At 37.5% G+C, this 18,252-nt stretch overlaps 1 protein-coding gene across 2 annotated transcripts in view; it reads left to right on the top strand.

The window, feature by feature from the left end:
• Positions 1–18,252, top strand: part of CNTN4 (contactin 4) — a 987,359-nt gene that overhangs the window by 810,492 nt on the left and 158,615 nt on the right. For both annotated transcript variants that reach the window (XM_027586928.2, XM_027586926.2), the window contains exons 9-10: positions 8,578–8,680; positions 11,244–11,428. In XM_027586928.2, the coding sequence (XP_027442729.2) occupies positions 8,578–8,680; positions 11,244–11,428 (288 nt within the window). The remainder of the gene's footprint in view (positions 1–8,577; positions 8,681–11,243; positions 11,429–18,252) is intronic.

An 18,252-nucleotide genomic window follows, 5' to 3' on the forward strand; every position in this document is an offset into this window, starting at 1 on the left:
CAGCCTTTTATTGATGACCTAGCATGTAGACTAGCAAGGATGACACTTCTGTCTGGCAATGGGTAGAAATACATTCTTCACTTAGACATATTTTTATGTTACTTAAGATCTAGAGTTTATAGCAAAACACTTTGCTTTATTTTACTCTCACTTCTAATTTCAACTTTTGTGTGGCTTTGTCACAGCAATCATGTCTTGTTTTTAATTCTCTAACAACATCACAGTTGAGGATCTGTGGGCGTAAAATGTGTTTTATGAGGAGACTATCTAAATGACTAGAGGATGTGAGATATTTTGCTAAACTGCCATTGCTAATCTGATTTAATAGTGTCTTAATGGCTCTGGATATTTTGAAGCCTTGACAAGCTTAGAAACTTGGCAGTCAGCTTTAGACCTCTAGCACAGTCATTCCATTTCAGGTCCATGGGGGCCAAAGGTCTTGGATGGTCATTTAGCTAGTCAGTTAGGAAGCATCTGTTAAGTATCCGTTGTGTGTGGTACACTATAAAATAAAAAGATGTGATCCCATTCCCTGGAAACCTGTAGTCTTAGAGAATTCCAAATTAATGAAGTGTCTAAAGTTTCATTCTTACTAGAATCATTGAATTGAGTTCCAGAAAACACATGTACAGACAGAGGGATTTTGAAATGAATAAGGGGAGTAGGGGTATCTAGCCTAAAATAGAGATGGCTTGGGGCATTCATTTGATTATGCATTTAACCAACAAATATTCATTGAGTACCTGTTGTATACCTGTCACCAGGAATGCAGAAGTCTGTGTATCACAAATTATATTCCAGCTGAGAGGCCTAACTGCAGTCTAAGGCAGGAGTGGGGCCGAATTGGGGGAGAGTGAAGAAGTAAAGCTGGTTCATTTAAATTTCTTTTGTAATAAGAGCCAACAAGGAGCAGTGAAGGGTGCAGTGAGATTATGCATATAATCGTGTCTTGGATGGGAGGAAATCTGGCCTGGTGTTGGGGATCAGCCTAAGTTTCCATCAAGAGTTGAGGAAGGAAAAGAATTCCAGGCAGTGGGTACAGTATCTGTTTAAAGCAGGGATCAGCAGACTCCCTCCTATAGGCCAGTTCAGCCTGTGGCCTGTTTCTGTAAAAAAAAAAAAAAAAAAAAAAAAAGTTTAACATTTTCTCCATAGAAATGTTGGGTATTCTTAGTTAATTCCTAAATTCTCTATAATTTTTGTTGCTATTGCAAATGGTTTCTTATTTTTAATCACATTCTCTAGTTAGTTATTGCTGATGTACAGAAATGCTATTTTTTTGTGTGAGTCTACATTTAGCAAGCTTGCTGAAATCTCTTGTTAGCTCTAATAGTTTGTCGATTCTATCAGCTCTCTCAAACTTGGCTGTTTTTCTCATTTCCTCTAAGCCAGGGGTCAGCCAACGAGGGCTTGTGGGCCACATAGCCCACCACTGTTTTTATAAATAAAATTTTATTGGACTCTAGCCATGTCCTTTTGTTTACATATTCTCTGTGGATGCTTTCCAGCTATAATGGCAGAGTTAACAGAGACTGTATAGCTCACAAAACCTAAATAAAATCCTTGTTCTCTGTCACTTTACAATCAAACTTTGTCAAACTGACAACATGATAATATCTTTAAATATATGAAGACTTTCCATCAAGAGACTTGTTTTTTGTGGCTCCACAGACTTGAACTAGGACCAACATGTACAAATTAGAGGGAGAGAGAGAGTATAATTCAAGGCAATATGAAGAACTTTTTAGTAGGCTGAACATAAAAGTACTTACTCAAAGGAAGATGAAAGCTGGTTTTCTTTCACCTTAAAGAAGGTGACCTTATAATTAACTGCCCAAACTGGAAACTTAGCCAATTACTTCAGCATGTCAGGTAAACCAGGACTGTTGTAGTCAAGCATGGATACGGTCACTCTACCTTTATCGGAGATAGCGTTCTGGAGTAACTCAAGTTATCTCTACACTTTAATTATTGAGAAGGAAGGAAAGAATTCAGATTTAAAGTTAAAACATGCTTATTTTCACATCCTACAGATTTCTGAGGATGCCTAAAACCTAAATTTAAGAGATGATGTACAACCTTCAGCTTCCTTACTCCTCCTCTACAGCACTGGGGGAGTCATTGTTTGGATAGTTGTGGCCTCAAATTCAATGGAAATCCATCTACTGGAGGGTGGATAGTGGTAGAAGGGATTCTTTGGATGGTCCCCTAGACCTCACAATGTCTCCTTCAACCCAGAGCAAAACAAGTCTTTTTTAAAAGAGCAAGGTGTAAATTCAGCCAAAGGGATATGTAGGACTAATGAGGTATTTCCAAATATTTTTAGCTTAATGAACTACACATCATATGACTTAGTCCAAAAGAAAGTCAATGTGGGAACTTTTCATAAGATGATTTTTGCAATTTCTTCTAGCAGAAAATCCCATTCTGTGGAAGTGGGTTTTAAAAGTCCCTTCTGTGGTTTAATTTAGCAAGCACAGATTCCAGCTAAGGCAGGTGTTGGCAAAATGTTATGGCACTCAACTCTGCAAAGTGGCCTCTTTCTGCCAACACAGAACTCTGCAAATTGTAGTGAAACAAGCATGGTGTGTGACTGATTTGTCTTTCATATTCTGTAATTTGCCAGTTATTTTGTTAAATTCTATGTTCTTATAGACATCAGCCTTAATGATTTTTTAGGTTTCAAAAGGGGAACAGTCATTGCCACAAGGTCATATCCAGGGTCCAAGCTCTTGATGGGCATTGTCCCCAGTAGGGTTCCATTACTAATACTCTTCCAATGACTAGCCCACAGGAGACTCTAGTATTATTGTGTTGTACTTTTTGCTTTGACTTAACATGTCATGGTTACTACAGAAATTCTTGAAGTATACTCTCTGGACCAGAACCTTCAACATCACCTGGGAAATTGTTAGAAATGCACATTGTTGGGCTCTATCTCAACTTCCTAAATCAGAAACTTAAGCCCTCCAGGTGATTTTAAGGTTGAGAACCACTGGTTTAGAAAAAAAAACAAAACAAGGAATTTCTAGCCATGTCTTCCTCAGAAAGTCAGCTCTTTCGTTATTCAGTAAACAGTCACTGCCTGCATATGTCACCACGAAAGGCACTGGAAAAGAGTAGCCTACAGGTGTCATAAAGATAACAATCAGGTGTGAGTTATCCACTTTGTGCTCCCATTGCTAGGCACAGTGCAGGTCTTATGGTTGGTGTTACATGAATATTTACTGAATTACTCCATCGGAATTTAAATATAGCTAAGCCTTTGACTCCTGAGGACTCTGTAGAGTTTCAAGTACTGAACTTCCACTGTGGTTATGGTGGGTCTCTTACTCCCGAATGGAAAATGTTGACATGCATTTTAGTGAATTGAGACTTCTGTTTTTCTTTATGTTTAAAATTGTAGGTATAAATGTCTCTAAAACTGAAAGCAAAGGTTGTCTCTGTAGGCAAATTGTATCATGAATGAATGAAATCATGCAAGAGAAAGGGAATATTACAGAGATTATATATCCTGGTTGATTCTGACTATATGATATGCACTCTTTATTTCTACTTACTTTGGTTGTATGGACATAGCTAGGCCTTCATATCTTCCCACCTTTTAAATAGTTTGAAGATGGAAAAAGGGTCTGGAGCAATTCCATCAGTAGCCTCTTTCTGCCGAATCATTCCGCAAACCACCAGAGCAGCTGTAGACCAATTAAGTTAGAAAGTGTACAGGTGGTCAGAGGAATGACTTGAAAAATGTACTCTTGTTTTAAGGGACCTTTTGTTTCATAAAAAATAAAAACGGCAATAGCTTTTTAAATTTAATGTAGAAAGTAAAGGCCAAAATAGTTAAAATGAAATAAACAGTCAAATAAAAATATAGCTTGGGCCAGATGTAACCAAATTAAATGAAACAGTTCACAGGTGCCCACCTCCCCCCAAATTGTTGATAATATAGTTGGAGAAAATTGCTTCCTTCATTTTTTATGACTTTAATACTAGGACAATCTTTATATATAATGAAAATTCTTTAAACATCATGAAAACCATGCCATCCCATCTCTGATCCATATCTTTATGTCCTATAACTACTGCTATAAATCCAGATCAATCTGTATTATTACTAACTCTGTTACTTTAATTCTATAGCTATAAATATAGATCAGTATGTATCAACCCAGAAATCATCCGTATGATCACCTAAACAACCTAGAGCTCATTTTAGAAAAACACCTGGTATAAACGAGTAAACTCATACAAGAAGCCGTGATGAGATACTTTAGAAATGACTTCCATGCCTGGAAAGAAGTACATGTTTGACTCAATGGCTACTATGTGTCATAGTATAAGACCCATATTCCTCCATCTTTTCCTCCCTTTCACAAAATTCCTACTGATCACATTTTTTTTTCATGTGCCTGGTACTGAACTAGGATTTGTGAGGGCTACAGAAAAAAATCAGAATTCCCATTCCTCCAGGAAATGAAAGCTCAAAGAGATAACATGTATATAAATAGCTATAAAGATGATCAAAAACAGTAATGCTGTTTGAGAGGGGCCCAGAATTTTATGTGTAAAATGACATTATTTATATGGCAGGAGCTTTTTAGTACCTATTAAGTGAAGAAACAATGATAGAAACTAGAGGTACATATGAAAAAGGCAGGCACATTACTTGATGTCATGCATTTTACAATCTAGATGAAATGACAGATACTAGACTCATGAATAAACAAGATGATTATGAATTGTGATAATTAACATAGAAGAAATAAGATGTTAGTAAAGAATAACATAGGGACTTATTTTAGATAGTGTGTTCAGAAAAAACTTCTCTGAAGGAGCACCATTTGAGCTGAGACATGTAGCAAGAGAAAAGTCATCCATGTAAAAATCATGGGGAAAATGAGAAATGAAAGACATTTCCACACAAAGACTTGCATGCAAATGTTCTTAGAAGCATTACTCCTTATAGCCAAAAGAGGAAGCAACCTAAATAAATGCCCATTAACTGGTATTATGGGTTGAATTGTGTCCCCCCCAAAAAAAGCTATGTTGAAGATGTAACCCCCCAAGTACCTCAGAATATGACCTTATCTGAAAATAGAGTCTTTTAGGTATAATTAGTTCAATGAATTCATTATGGATGATGGTGGGTCCTTAATCCAATATGACTGGTGTCCTTGTAAAAATACAGTAAGACACACAGAATATCGTGTGATGACAGAGGTAGAAACTGGAGTGATGGACCTGCAAGGCAAGGACCATGAAAGATTGATGGCCACCAGCAGAAGCCAGCAAGAGGCAAGGAACGATTCTACCCAGAGTGTCAGAGGGTGTGGAGCCCTGTCATAGCCCTCATTTATGACTTCTAGCCTCCAGAACTGTAAGAGAATAAATTTCTTTTTCTTTAAGCCACTCACTTTGTGTTACCTTGTTGCTAATATGACCAGGGAACAAATAAATAACATGTGGAATCTCTATACAGTTGAATACTATTCAGCAATAAAAAGGAACAGACTGCTGATACATGCAGCAACGTGGATGAACCTTGATAACATTTTTTTATATTTTATTTATTTATTTGACAGAGAGATAGCAAGAGCAGGAACACAAGCAGGGGGAGTGGGAGAGGGAGAAGCAGGCTTCCTGCCAAGCAGGGAGCCCGACGTGGGGCTGGATCCCAGGACCCTGGGATCATGACCTGAGCTGAAGGTAGACGCTTAATGACTGAGCCACCCAGGCGCCCCCCTTGATAACATTCTGCCAAGTAAAAGGGTCCAGATGCAAAAGAACACAGAGTGTCTAATTCCAGGTATATGAAATGTCCAGAAAAGGCAGTTCTCAGAGACAGAAAGCAGATTAGAGGTATAGCCTGGGGCTGAAACAGGTTCTGAGGATTGACTATGAGCAGGTAGGAAGGATCATGGGTGATGGAAATGCTCTAAAACTGGATGATGGTGATGGCTTCACAACTTGGTCAATTTATCGAACATCTTTGAATTGCACTTAAAATTGGTCAGGTTTTTCTATGTAAATTATACCTCCATAAATGTGTGTGTGTGGTTTTTTTGTTTTTTGTTTTTTGTTTTTAAAGAAGTCAGGGGAAACATTGAGAACTGAGGCAAAGAAGTTTTGTTGCTCTCTGGTCATTTAAAGGCCACTACGAGCTAGAAAACAGGCCAGACAGAGGAGGAAAAGGATCCCAGAAGAGTGGACTTCGAGTCTGAGCCCTCATATGTAGGAGTTTAGGATGAGGAGAGAAGAGGCCAGGGGATCTTCCACTCCGTCTCTTTATTGCAGTGATATTTCAGTTTCTCAGGAAACGGTCCTGTGAGACATATTTGCTCCGTGGTATATCTTTCAGAGCTGAGTTAAAGAAAACTAGTGTATATGAATGTTTATAGAAAGAGGAGGCAGGGGGAAAACCCAACGGCTGATTAAACAGCCTTGCCCCTTGTATTTTTTTGTCTCCTCTCCCTCCCACACAGGATACACTGCAATGCAGATTGTTTTGATTTCCTGGGAGCACGAAAGACCTCTTTTTCTCGAAGCAATTCTTTTTTTAATTAGCACTGCTCTTGGAGTACATAACCACACACACAGCACTAAAAGGTGTTAAGTTGTTCCTGCACTCATAGTCATACTACTGATATTTATGGGACGATGAGTCAACCACACGCTGTTGATTAGCAAGTTCAGCAGCTGTGTGCAAATGCTGTCATAAGCAAGCACCACTTCTTTACTGGCCCAGGTTTGTGGCAAAGGCTCAAAGAAAGGCAAACCCAAATTTAGGTGCAAGAGAACTCAGACCGGCCAAAAAGGAAGGAATGGTTTTGTATCTGATTGTGGCAAGCATGGAATTCGTGTATCTGAATCTAGTTTTGTAGTGTTACTCATTGCCGTGGTGAGACGCCATAATAAAACAGGAATCGTGGATGAGAGATGCAGCCTGAAACACTAACTAGTTTGTTGTAAAACTGAAGATAAACTGCTTGACCCCTTTGAGATTACAACCTTGCTCACAAAAGGAAAAGACAGATCAGGACTGATTATAATTGGGGGAAAAGTGGTTTTGGGTCCTTTTTTTTTTTTAAAGATGTATTTATTTTAGAGAGAAAGAGTGCAGGCTGCACACTGAGCGGGGAGCCTGACAAGGGGCTGATCCTGAGATCACGACCTAAGCAGAAACCAAGTGTCGAGCACTTAACCGACTGTATCACCCAGGTGCTCCTATTCAGAGTCCTTTTGAGAATAGGTTGCTAGCTATAGATCCTCTCTGTGGTAAGGTGTGCATCCATGGATTCCAAGATTAAAAATGCTCAATTAAATTATTTCAAGGGTCCCTTCCAAATCCAATCCTCCCTGTCATTCTAGGAAAGGAAAAAAACCAAACAGTTATGTTCAACTTTGCACTTCTGATGACATACCTCATAGCAAACCTAGCTAGACAGGTATGCCATCTGACAGCGTTGATTTTTCATTTTACAAATTAAGGAAATCCCCTTGATTCTTCCCAAACATTGAAGCTGCAGATGAAAAGGATCACTTCTGCAAAATGAGCGGAATTATTTCTCTCTGTCACTGTACCTGTTCTCCTCTGTTCCTTGCTTTTACGTTTTCTTCTGAATCCCTCAGTCTTTTTTTCTGTAACTATGGGAAACCTAAAAGAGAGGTGAAATGGAGGATCCTATCATTTCTTAGTAAGTTAGGTAATTCCAAACTTTATACTGGCACAGCTGAATCAGAGACCATGCAAAAGGATTAGAAATTGAACAGAAATAAATGTATTTGATCAATTAGAGTAGTGGGAGATGGGGTCAAGAATGTGTTGATAAGAAATAATTGATAAGTCCTTAGTTATAAAGTATGAACTTAGATTGTTAGGTTGTGTTACCTTGGCCACAGTTGTGCACTTTCTAGGATATGGCAAAGTGGGAGAATATGACCTTCAGAGTAAACATACCATTAGGAAGGTGGGTATAATTTTAAGATTCTTTTCTGTAGTTGCTTCCTACTGTCCTTTTTACATTGGTTCAGAATACAATAATACTGGCATTTGATATTACCTTCTGTGCACAAATTTATGATTAATTCAGATTGGTGTTGAAGGTGAATGATAAAGTAATTCGTGTTCACAAATTGATTATTCAGATTTTTTTCTTATCTAGACATAATAGATCATGGAAGTATTTTTTTGAATATTTAAAATGTTTCTGTAGTATGTTTCCAAAAAGTAATTTATTTGATTTTCCTGGTGATTAGGACTTTATCTCTCCCCTCCTTTTTTGGTTGATGACTGCCTTAAAAAAAAAAAAAAAAAAAAAAAAGGTTTTTCGATAAGTGAAGTTGTATGCACAGAGAATTTGATCCTACACAGATGGTATGGCACTGTGATACAGAATTTCCCCTAGCAGTAACTGGGAGAAGAGCCACAATTCAGGACTGGTTAGAGATAGAACCAGCTTTAAATGAAGAAATTAATTGTGCACATAATGATGTAGGAGAGCATCCTACATTAACAGAAAAACACTTATGTACATTTTAAAAGAACCTCAAAGACTTAGTTCCTTTGTTTATTCACAGGGGTGATGGGTGAATATGAGCCAAAAATAGAAGTACATTTCCCAGAAACAGTGCCGACTGCCAAAGGAACAACAGTGAAGCTGGAATGCTTTGCCTTAGGAAAGTAAGTTCTGGTTTCTTTTCCATCTTGTCCTCCCTTCAGCTGGGACAGGTAGAGAATTTTATTTGCACTGTTTACAGCGATGGTTTCTGAGGTGACTGAAAAGCAAAACAGGCCTTTCTTTTTGTAATTCTATGTATGCATCTTTGATTCTGCCCTCTCACCATGGAGAGGGGACATGTAATGGTGCAAGGGGGATTAGGCTGCCACAATTGATGTGGCCACAAAGGAGAAGAGAATGGGCAATTCTGAAAAAGTACTTTGTTCTATTATTGTGACCTGTAATGTGCATGCTTTCTAACCCAGAATGACAGGAAAACAATGGTCTTCATCTGAGGTACACTCAAGCTGACTATTTGGGAAAATATGGACTTTCATTCTGGCCCTAGTTTATAGAGGATGCATCAAACTTTTCTTGAATTTCTTTTTAAATGACCAGTCTCTTCTCTCTACTTTGGATTTCCTTCTCTTCTGACTAAAGATACGTAAGATCTTATATCTGAAAATTATTCACAACTTTATTATTAAGTCTGTGGAGTGATAAGCCTACTTGAGATCCCCTTAACTTTTCCATAGAGTATCTCTCAGAGGGCCTAAAGAAAATGAAACACAGATCAGTTAAGATTTTCCCAGTAACCCTGAAAAAAGAGTTTGGCACAAATGATACACACTGTCATCTGAAATGAGAATTTTTAGATCATCTGTGGATTTTAATGATTGATGTTATTCTCTATTCGCAACCCCCTCTCTCTGGCTAGCCCATTGCTAATTCTTCATCCTCTCCCTGTGCCCAAATGTTGACTAAGGCAACAACACTAACTTGTGATCAACCCTGGTATTAGCATCTAATCTGTTTCTGTATATTTTTTGCATTTCACAGCAACCATAGAAGAAAGATGTTCCTTTTTATCATTGATTTTTCAGCTCTAATAAAAGGATTCTTTTGGTTTCCATGTTTTTAAGTCAGGGCAGTGTAAGCTACAATACAATGATAAATTTTTGTATCCTGAAAACTTACCACTTTAAATAAGTAAGCTATGACATATCTGTAGAACTGAACACTGTACAGACATTAAAAGTCAAGTTGTAAAACGACATATGAGACAGAGAAAATACCCATGATTTATTGCTAAGAGACTAAAAGCAGATTGCTAAACAGTATAACATGGCCCCATTTTTTATTTTAAATATATACATTGGGAAACACAATCCAGGGAAAAGGTGAAAGCAGGTAGCTGGATAGGCTAGGTATAAATTTGGTAAACTATGCAAGGTGACACCTTGAAAAATCTTTTTTGGAAAAAGAGCAAAATTCACATCATTCATACTTCAAAGGGGGTATGAATTAAACTCTATTCACAGTGCTTGAATGGCACTGGAATAAAAACAAAAGACCAAAATTGGGCTCCTCCAGTCTACACAGAAATGTTTGGGTATGCATATCCAGCTGCCAAAACACATCATCATTGCCCACTTACGAGCAGGAAGACTATGTCTAAGTACAGTTATTTCTAAAGGCACATATTAAGTGTATATCTCATCAAATGTAAAGGCACCCGTAATGTACTTTTGATAGAGCCCTTTCTGCATTTTGAGTTAGAGTCTGTTGAATTAACTTAAATTGTTCTAAAACAAGTATAGTAGAATTGATGGCTTTAATTTTTTAAATACCATCTCAGGTTTTCCAGAGAAGATTAGCAAGTCTTTAGCCTAATTACTTCTCTGTGTGTGTTTTTGTGAAAAATAAATAAGTAAATAATTGTATCCCCTGGTAGGAAGTTGCAATCTTAAAAGCTGTGGTTAGCTTGCTAAACCATTGATTTGCAGACTCAATGATGCCCTCCTTGCAATTTAAGATGTGTTCTCACTGTTATGGCTGTAGGATGATAGATGCCTTGAGAGTACATAAAGACTCCACAGATGGCTTCTTCCCTTATCTTGCTATTTTAAGTGAAATTTCCTCAAACCACTCTCCTAGTGAACTGCTGCTACAAGCTGGTAAGGTTCTATAGAGAATGTTCCAAGGGACAGAAAGTGGAAGCTGCCGGTTTCTTCTTGCCTAACCCTTGACGTGACACAACATCACTTCTGTCTTATTTCAATAATCAAAGTAGTCAAACAACCCAGCAGGCTTAAGGCGGAGGAGGACCTGGACCTCGTATGGGAAAAATGAAAGAATTTGCCATCATCTTCAGTCTGACACATTTGTGCATGAACATTTTTATTTTCATATTTATGATTTAGGAAAAAACAGTTACACTAAAAAATATAACAAACATATAAAAATCTGTTTTTATTTTAGTGATAATATCACATGTTTTTATTCAAGGTTAAGAAAGGTTATTTGATTCTAAGAAAAACACAATATATAGACTAGTAATACTAGAAATGTGGATTTGGCTAAAATCATAATAGTGATATGTGAATGAATGAAGTTTGGGAAATACTGTCTAAGGCAAGCTTATATGTTTAGAACCAAAAAGGATGGGGTTATGGGAAGCATAGGTTCAAATAAAAGATACAGTTTTCTCGAATTTGATGCACTCCTTTTCATTCTCGCTATCAGTCCGGTACCAACTATTATCTGGAGAAGAGCTGATGGAAAGCCTATAGCAAGGAAAGCCAGAAGACACAAGTCAAATGGAATTCTTGAAATCCCCAATTTTCAGCAGGAAGATGCTGGTTTATATGAATGTGTGGCTGAAAATTCAAGAGGGAAAAATGTAGCAAGAGGACAGTTGACTTTTTATGGTAAGTTTGCATTTGCAATTTATCATTTGTCATGCTACAGACCTTGGTATTAAAAGCATAAATTGGGAAGTTTGCGTTCAGGCTTGTCAGGAAAGATTGTGTCAAATAGGACTGTGTAAAACCCTTGGTTTGCTGCTAATGAGCGTTCCTGGGGTGATTCTGGGTGTGGAGAGTGAGGGTGGGATGCAAAGATGTTGACGGAGCAGAGAGGAAGAAATCAGGCTGAGGTGTTTGGGGGATGGGTATTAGTGGGCATGCAAAGGAAATATTTTTCCTCTTTCCATCAAGCTGTAAACCTGACACCGGAAAGCTTTTGTGATTCCTTCCCCTGATGTATTTCTTGTTAAACCGTGTGCTTTTCTTCTTTTGAATTTTGATTTGGGGCTCACGTTAATTCTTTGTAATTGCTTCTATTTGATAGCAACTTAATGTGGTACTATGAACATTTAAAAATGCACACTCCCCAAATTTAGTTCTTATCAGAGTGGAGCGTGACAAATCTCTCTCACCCCAGAGACTTTTTATGTGCAGCTGCTCCTATTCCAATCAAATCATCGGCATTGATCCAAACATAATATAAATGTAAAACCGCTAGCACGTGGTCATCAATTTAGCCAATCTTGGAAATCCCTGTTAGGGTATCGATTTGAAATCCAAAAAGGGATTTCATTGGATAGGCATTTTGAAAGCAAATTGAGTTCTGCCAAATTGGAACATGTCTGAATCCCATCTTTCTAGGGTATTGGAAATAACTATTGTAGATTGATAATTATTCAAAAATAGTTTAAATATACAACAGTGAATACTAAAATGCTGAGAGTAGCTCTTTAGAGGCAAGTTGTAGCAGACGTTTTAAATGTCCTTTTTTTTTTTTTTTTTTGCAATAACAGATACCGCAAAGTCTATTTATTTCACCAATTCTTCTTCCAAAGCATTTCGGTTTTAAGATATAGCCAAAGATTTTGTTCATTAGTCATAAAATCTTCTTTAGAAACATGATTGGAAACTGAATGGAGATTCTGAGTATCAGCTAGCTTGCAGGGAGCTCCCCCACATGACCCTCAGGATTTAGAACTCACATTCCTGGTATATCCAGGGTGGCAGGCAAGCACACATGGTTCTAGAAACTATTTCACATGATGACCTACCTGGGCAACAGTTGTTTGAATAAACTTACACACTTCTTTAATCATTCATCTTTCTTCAACAATTATAAAGAACTAATTCTACTCAAGTCAAATAATGGACTTGGTTTTTGATCTTGGCTCTTTCTTAAACTGTGGTAGTTGATACCATATTTGATTGGTTGAAAAGCAAAGGACTCCATAGTTCATTTACTGAAAAAACATAGAACCAAAAGTTACATATTTCTTTAGTGAAATAAAACTGATGTATTTTTCAAGTGTTTAGGTACATTTTTTCTCATGAGCATAATAATGATTTCTTATATGTCAGGTAAAGACAACCTGAAATTATTCAGGTAAATGGCCAATTTTTTCTCTTTTTTATTAGCTGAATAGACTTTTCAATTTAGTTGTAATTGTTCCTAAGTGTTATTTCAGTTGCTCAACTAATTGAATAAAGTCATTTTCGCTTTCGTGGTTTTCTTTTAAGTGAACTATCTGTTTTTGTTATAAAAGTATGGAATGTTCTGTAACCAGGAGTTGGTATAGTGCTTTCTAGTGCATCAAAGTTTCCTGCATTGGAAACAGAGTACTCCAGAGTCACTGTTCTAGAGAATCAAACTTGTCACTGGCCTTCAGCCTTGTGCGGTAAAATGTTTTTTTTCTTCAGGGATCCTGCCCTGGAGATGAAAATCGGGTTCTAACAGTGTTTCCCTTTTAAATGAAGTTATCTGCATCCATGCATGGGGGGAAAAGCGGAATGAAATTTGCCTGCTTTCTGAAGATAACTCAGCTTTTTTCTCAGTTATCAACCACCCTTGGTATTAGAAAGCTTGTCAGATCAATTGACTTTAATAGCACTTGGCTGTTGCATCTATGTTTATTCTTTTGTTTTTCCTTAACTAGCATATCAGTGACACAGAAATTATCGAACTGTTTTCATTGTCACAGGAGAGATTAATTATACAAAAGTGCTTGGCTGTCATTTTTTTTCTCTCATTTTTTTGGTCTCTATTGGGTTTTCCCAATGCTGAGTTCCTAATATCCAGCTGTCTAGATCTCCAATTTAAATGAGTTATTATAATTAAAATCACTGTGTAGATCACAAAAGGGGAGAAAATAGCCCCAGTCACATATCCATGAACATTCTGTCTTTGTTGACAAGAGAATTTCTTACAATATTAAGATGTGCTATGCTCAGGGATTATAAACCATGGGTTTGACTTTAGAAACCTGCTTCTCTTTTTATGGTTCCAATTGTTTATTCTGTTCATCAAGTCTCCACTTCAACAACCACAGGTGTGCTAACTTCTCATCTGGCTTAGCAAAATGGCCATTTTTCTCATCTCACGCTGGAGCCATTTAACCTTCCTCCAGGGGCCTGCTGGACATGATTCTATTGTTCCCATCATCCCTGTGTCAGAATGATGGGAGCCCCTATTTCTGGTTGGAGCGTTCCCACTATAGCTGTACCTTTAGGTTAGCATGTACTACTCATGTTTGAGATGTGTGAAGAATTAAAACTAGTTCTAAAATAAAACATTTTACCCTACCCTGTCTTTCCAATTTATTTTTGCCATGACTTACACTTGACCAGTGTGGTCTAGTTTCTGTTGTGTTATTTTGTTGTCATTGTTATTTTGAGTATAGCTGACATACAATGTTACATTAGTTTCAGGTATGGGATATAGTGGCTGGATCAGTTTATACATTATACAGTGTGGTCTAGTTTTAATCTGCTCTTTCAGACATTTTTCAGCATAAAAAACTTCCTACAAAACAGATCTGTAATTTTAAAGAGTAAAATACAATAAATCTTTAATGCTCAAGGTAGAAATTTTCCAAGGATTTTAATATATTATTAATTTGTTCAACAACTATTTTTTTCATTGCCTGCTATATTGTGGGACATCCTGATTGGGTGGGGGCAGGCAGCACAGGCAGTGAAAGAATTCACCCAGTTTATAAAAAAGGAGATAGAAGTTTATTGAACACTGCAAGGGAGCAGTGAGCAGGACAGCAAAAGAGATAATGTCTGCCATGAGGCAGTGGTGAGGGGCTATAGTTATAGGGTGGAGTGAGGGAGTATGGAAACATAAGGGATTTTCCCTTTTTTGGTAATCTTAGGAACTTTGCCCTATTGTAATTGGTCAGTTAGGGCCTTAGACTATTTCAGGTGGGCAGCTTAACGATCCTGTTTGCATTCAGCTCGGTGGTCACTCTAGGCCCTTTCGCATTGCTCAGGTTCGCATTGCTCAAGCCTGTTGCCTAAAAAGATCTCTATACCTATGGCAGGCAATGTTAGGCAGTAGGGCTGCTGTACAAATCCCTGCCCTCAAGAAGCTTGTATTCTACTAGAAGTTGAAGACAATATACTATTAAGCAAACAAATGAACTAGAAAATTTCATGTTGTGATAAGAATTATGAAGAAAATAATTAGGATGATGTGACAGAAAATAAGGAGGAGGGGAGAGGCTTCCTAAGACTAGTCAGAAAATTGAACTCTGAGCTGAAAACTAAAGGATGAGAAAGAGCCAGACTTTCAAGGGAAGTACATCCCAGTCAGAAGGTAAGGAATTGCAAAGGCCCCAAGACAGGAAATCACTTGACATGTTTGAGCTGCATCAAGAAAGCCAGTATAACTAAATCATGGTGAGAAAAGGCAAAAAGTTTTGAAAAATTGGAGGATGACAGATACCTTACAAGCCAGGCACAGAGTTTGGGTTTTATTTTGAGTATAATGGAGGATTTTAAGCAGGGAAATGACTCAATATGATTCATGTCTTTAAAGACCACTCTGGTTGCTTTGTGGTGAATAGATTATGGGGAACCAAGAGCAAAAGCAGGGCAACCAGTCAGGGAGCCATCAGGTGAGATGTTGGTGGCTAGGACTTAAGAAGGAAAATAAATGGAGAGACTTAACATATATTTTGAAGTTAGAGCCAATAAGACTTATTCTTATAAATTCAGTTTGTAGATGGAACTGCTTCCCAAAGAGATTCTGTAGCCGATTTAAGTTTACATAAGAAGAAGCAGAGCTAGATTCCAAATGCCAGGCTTGTTCCTCCATGTTAGAGGTCCTTGAATTTCAGTGTGCATTAGAATAACGTGGAAAACTTATTAAAATACTGAATATTGGGCCCTATGCAGCGGTCCTGATTCTGTAGGGCTGGGGTGGGACCTGAGAATTTGCATTTTTTAAAAGTTATGCTTCAGTAATGCTGTCGCAGCTTCACTAGAGCCCATACTGTGAGAACCATTGTTCTGTGCTAAGCTGTTTGCAAGTGGCAGAGTGAAGCAGAGATTAAAGTTCACGCAAGCTAAGGTGTTCCTGGTTCTCCACAAAGCTCACAGCTTGCTGTCCTGTTAGGTATTGTAGCCCGTCTACACAGACAAAGTAGAATGAGAGTGCTAAAGTAATTATCTTTGAGGAAGGGAAAGGAAAGTATAAAATGGATTTAATTCACTTGATAATTACTCATTTTTTCACCTCATTGTGTCTGTATAGTCATTTCCTTTCTTTCACAAATAGACCTATAGTATTATATAGTCATCATTTAGAAGAATGAAGTGTGAACTAAAAGAACCTGATATTTAATATCTTTTGTATTTCTCCTATAGGTAACAGGTGTTAAGAGAGTACAATCAAGAAAGACATGTATCATGTGATCTCACTGATAGGAGGAATTCTTAATCTCAGGAAACAAACTGAGGGTTGCTGGAGTGGTGGGGGATGGGAGGCATGGGGTGGCTGGGCGATGGGCATTGGGGAGGGTATGTGCTATGGTGAGCGCTGTGAATTGTGTAAGACTGTTGAATCACAGACCTGTACCTCTGAAACAAATAATACATTATATGTTAAAAAAAAAAAGAAGATAACAGGAAGGGGAAAATGAAGGGGGGGAATCGGAGGGAGAGATGAACCATGAGAGACTATGGACTCTGAGAAACAAACTGAGGGTTCTAGAGGGAAGGGGGTGGGGGGATGGGTTAGCCTGGTGATGGGTATTAAAGAGGGCACGTACTGCATGGAGCACTGGGTGTTATACACAAACAATGAATCATGGAACACTACATACATGTAATGTATGGTGATTAACATAACATAATAAAATTTTTAAAAAATTTAAAAAAAGAGTACAATCATCATATTTCCATAAAATAGAGAGTATAATATTTGAGCAGGCTATAATTCATAGAATCCTATCATGTTTGAACTGGAAGGAACTATTGGGTCCAACCCTTTGATTTTTATAAGCAAAGAAAATAAAGCTCAGAGACATAAAATAACGTACCCAAGATCATACAGTGAGCGAGAATCAGGGCTATGACTAGAGCTGCTCTTTCTGTTATACTTCACGTTACTTTTCCTGCCAAGAAGACATATTAATACAATAGGTAAGGGGGCTATCCATTAATTATCCAGATACTTTTTCTGCATATTTCCACAACCAGCGTCATAAAATGACAACATCCAGATGAACAGTTGACTTTCTCACTTCCTATTTTCTAAAATAATAACCTGATTATTGAGTCCAAAACAGCTCTTTTTATTTTCCTTTCCAAATTACATATTCAGTTGTATGTCTAGACCTTGTATGCTATAGTCCTTTGGCTCGAATGGCAAAACTGTAGGCTTGATGACTCTGCAAACGATGTTTGAGTATCTCTAAGGTCATCAATAAGTGAATACAGAAGCATCATGCCTCACAGCATACTAATTTCCCCCTGGATATGCTACGTATATGTGATCACTAGACAATATTCAGCCCTACAAAGTGGCTTAAAAGACATATAGTGACCAAAAAATGAACATAGCAAATAAGGTAATTTTGCAGTAGAGCAACAGTCTGCTTAATTGTCCTGGACAGAACTGATATGGAGACCCTCAATTTCCCTCAGTATTACTTAAAGTCAACAATTTTTGTTTCCTTCTCTTTGGTAGTTCCAATAAAATGGCTTGGTGCAATTTTTCAAGAGAACGTAGTATAAATGATGGCCAGTGGGAAATGATACAGGACTAGGATCATGAGATCCTTACCCTAAGAGAAGTTTCAGATTAGGGAAGAAAAAGTCATATCAAGGACAACATATTGAAATACAATTCAATTCCCTCACTCTGTATTGCCATAGAAAGCAGAGGTGCTATTACAAATTTTATCCAGCAAGGAATACTATTTAAATATACTTGTGGCAAGTTTTACATAAGTAGATTCATTTATCTGCAAGTTTCTGTGCTTGTCTAAAGTGGGAGTTCTCACACTTCTGGTTTCAGACCCCTTTCACCTTTAAAAATTATTAAATATGCCAAAGAATTTTTGCTCATGTGGGTTATATCTACCAATATATACCATATTAGAAACTAAAACTGAGAATTTAATTTAGTAATTTCTTGATTTTAAAATGACCACATGTTAACATAATTAACATAATTTAAGAAACTGTATTTTTCCCAAAAAAATTAATGAAAAAAGGGACATTGCTTATGTTTTTGCAAATCTCTTTAATGTCTGACTTAACAGAAGAAAGCTGAACTCTTATATGTGCTTCTCTAGTCAATCTATCATGATATATTGTTTTGGTTGAAGTATATGAAGAAAATCTGGTCTCATATAGATAGGTAGTTGGAAGGAAGAGATCTCATGGGCTCTCTGAAAGACACCTGGGGAACCCCAGTGGTTCTGGGACCACACTTTGAG

The sequence above is a fragment of the Zalophus californianus genome, chromosome 1 (genome assembly GCF_009762305.2).
Source record: "Zalophus californianus isolate mZalCal1 chromosome 1, mZalCal1.pri.v2, whole genome shotgun sequence".
Taxonomy (NCBI): domain Eukaryota; kingdom Metazoa; phylum Chordata; class Mammalia; order Carnivora; family Otariidae; genus Zalophus; species Zalophus californianus.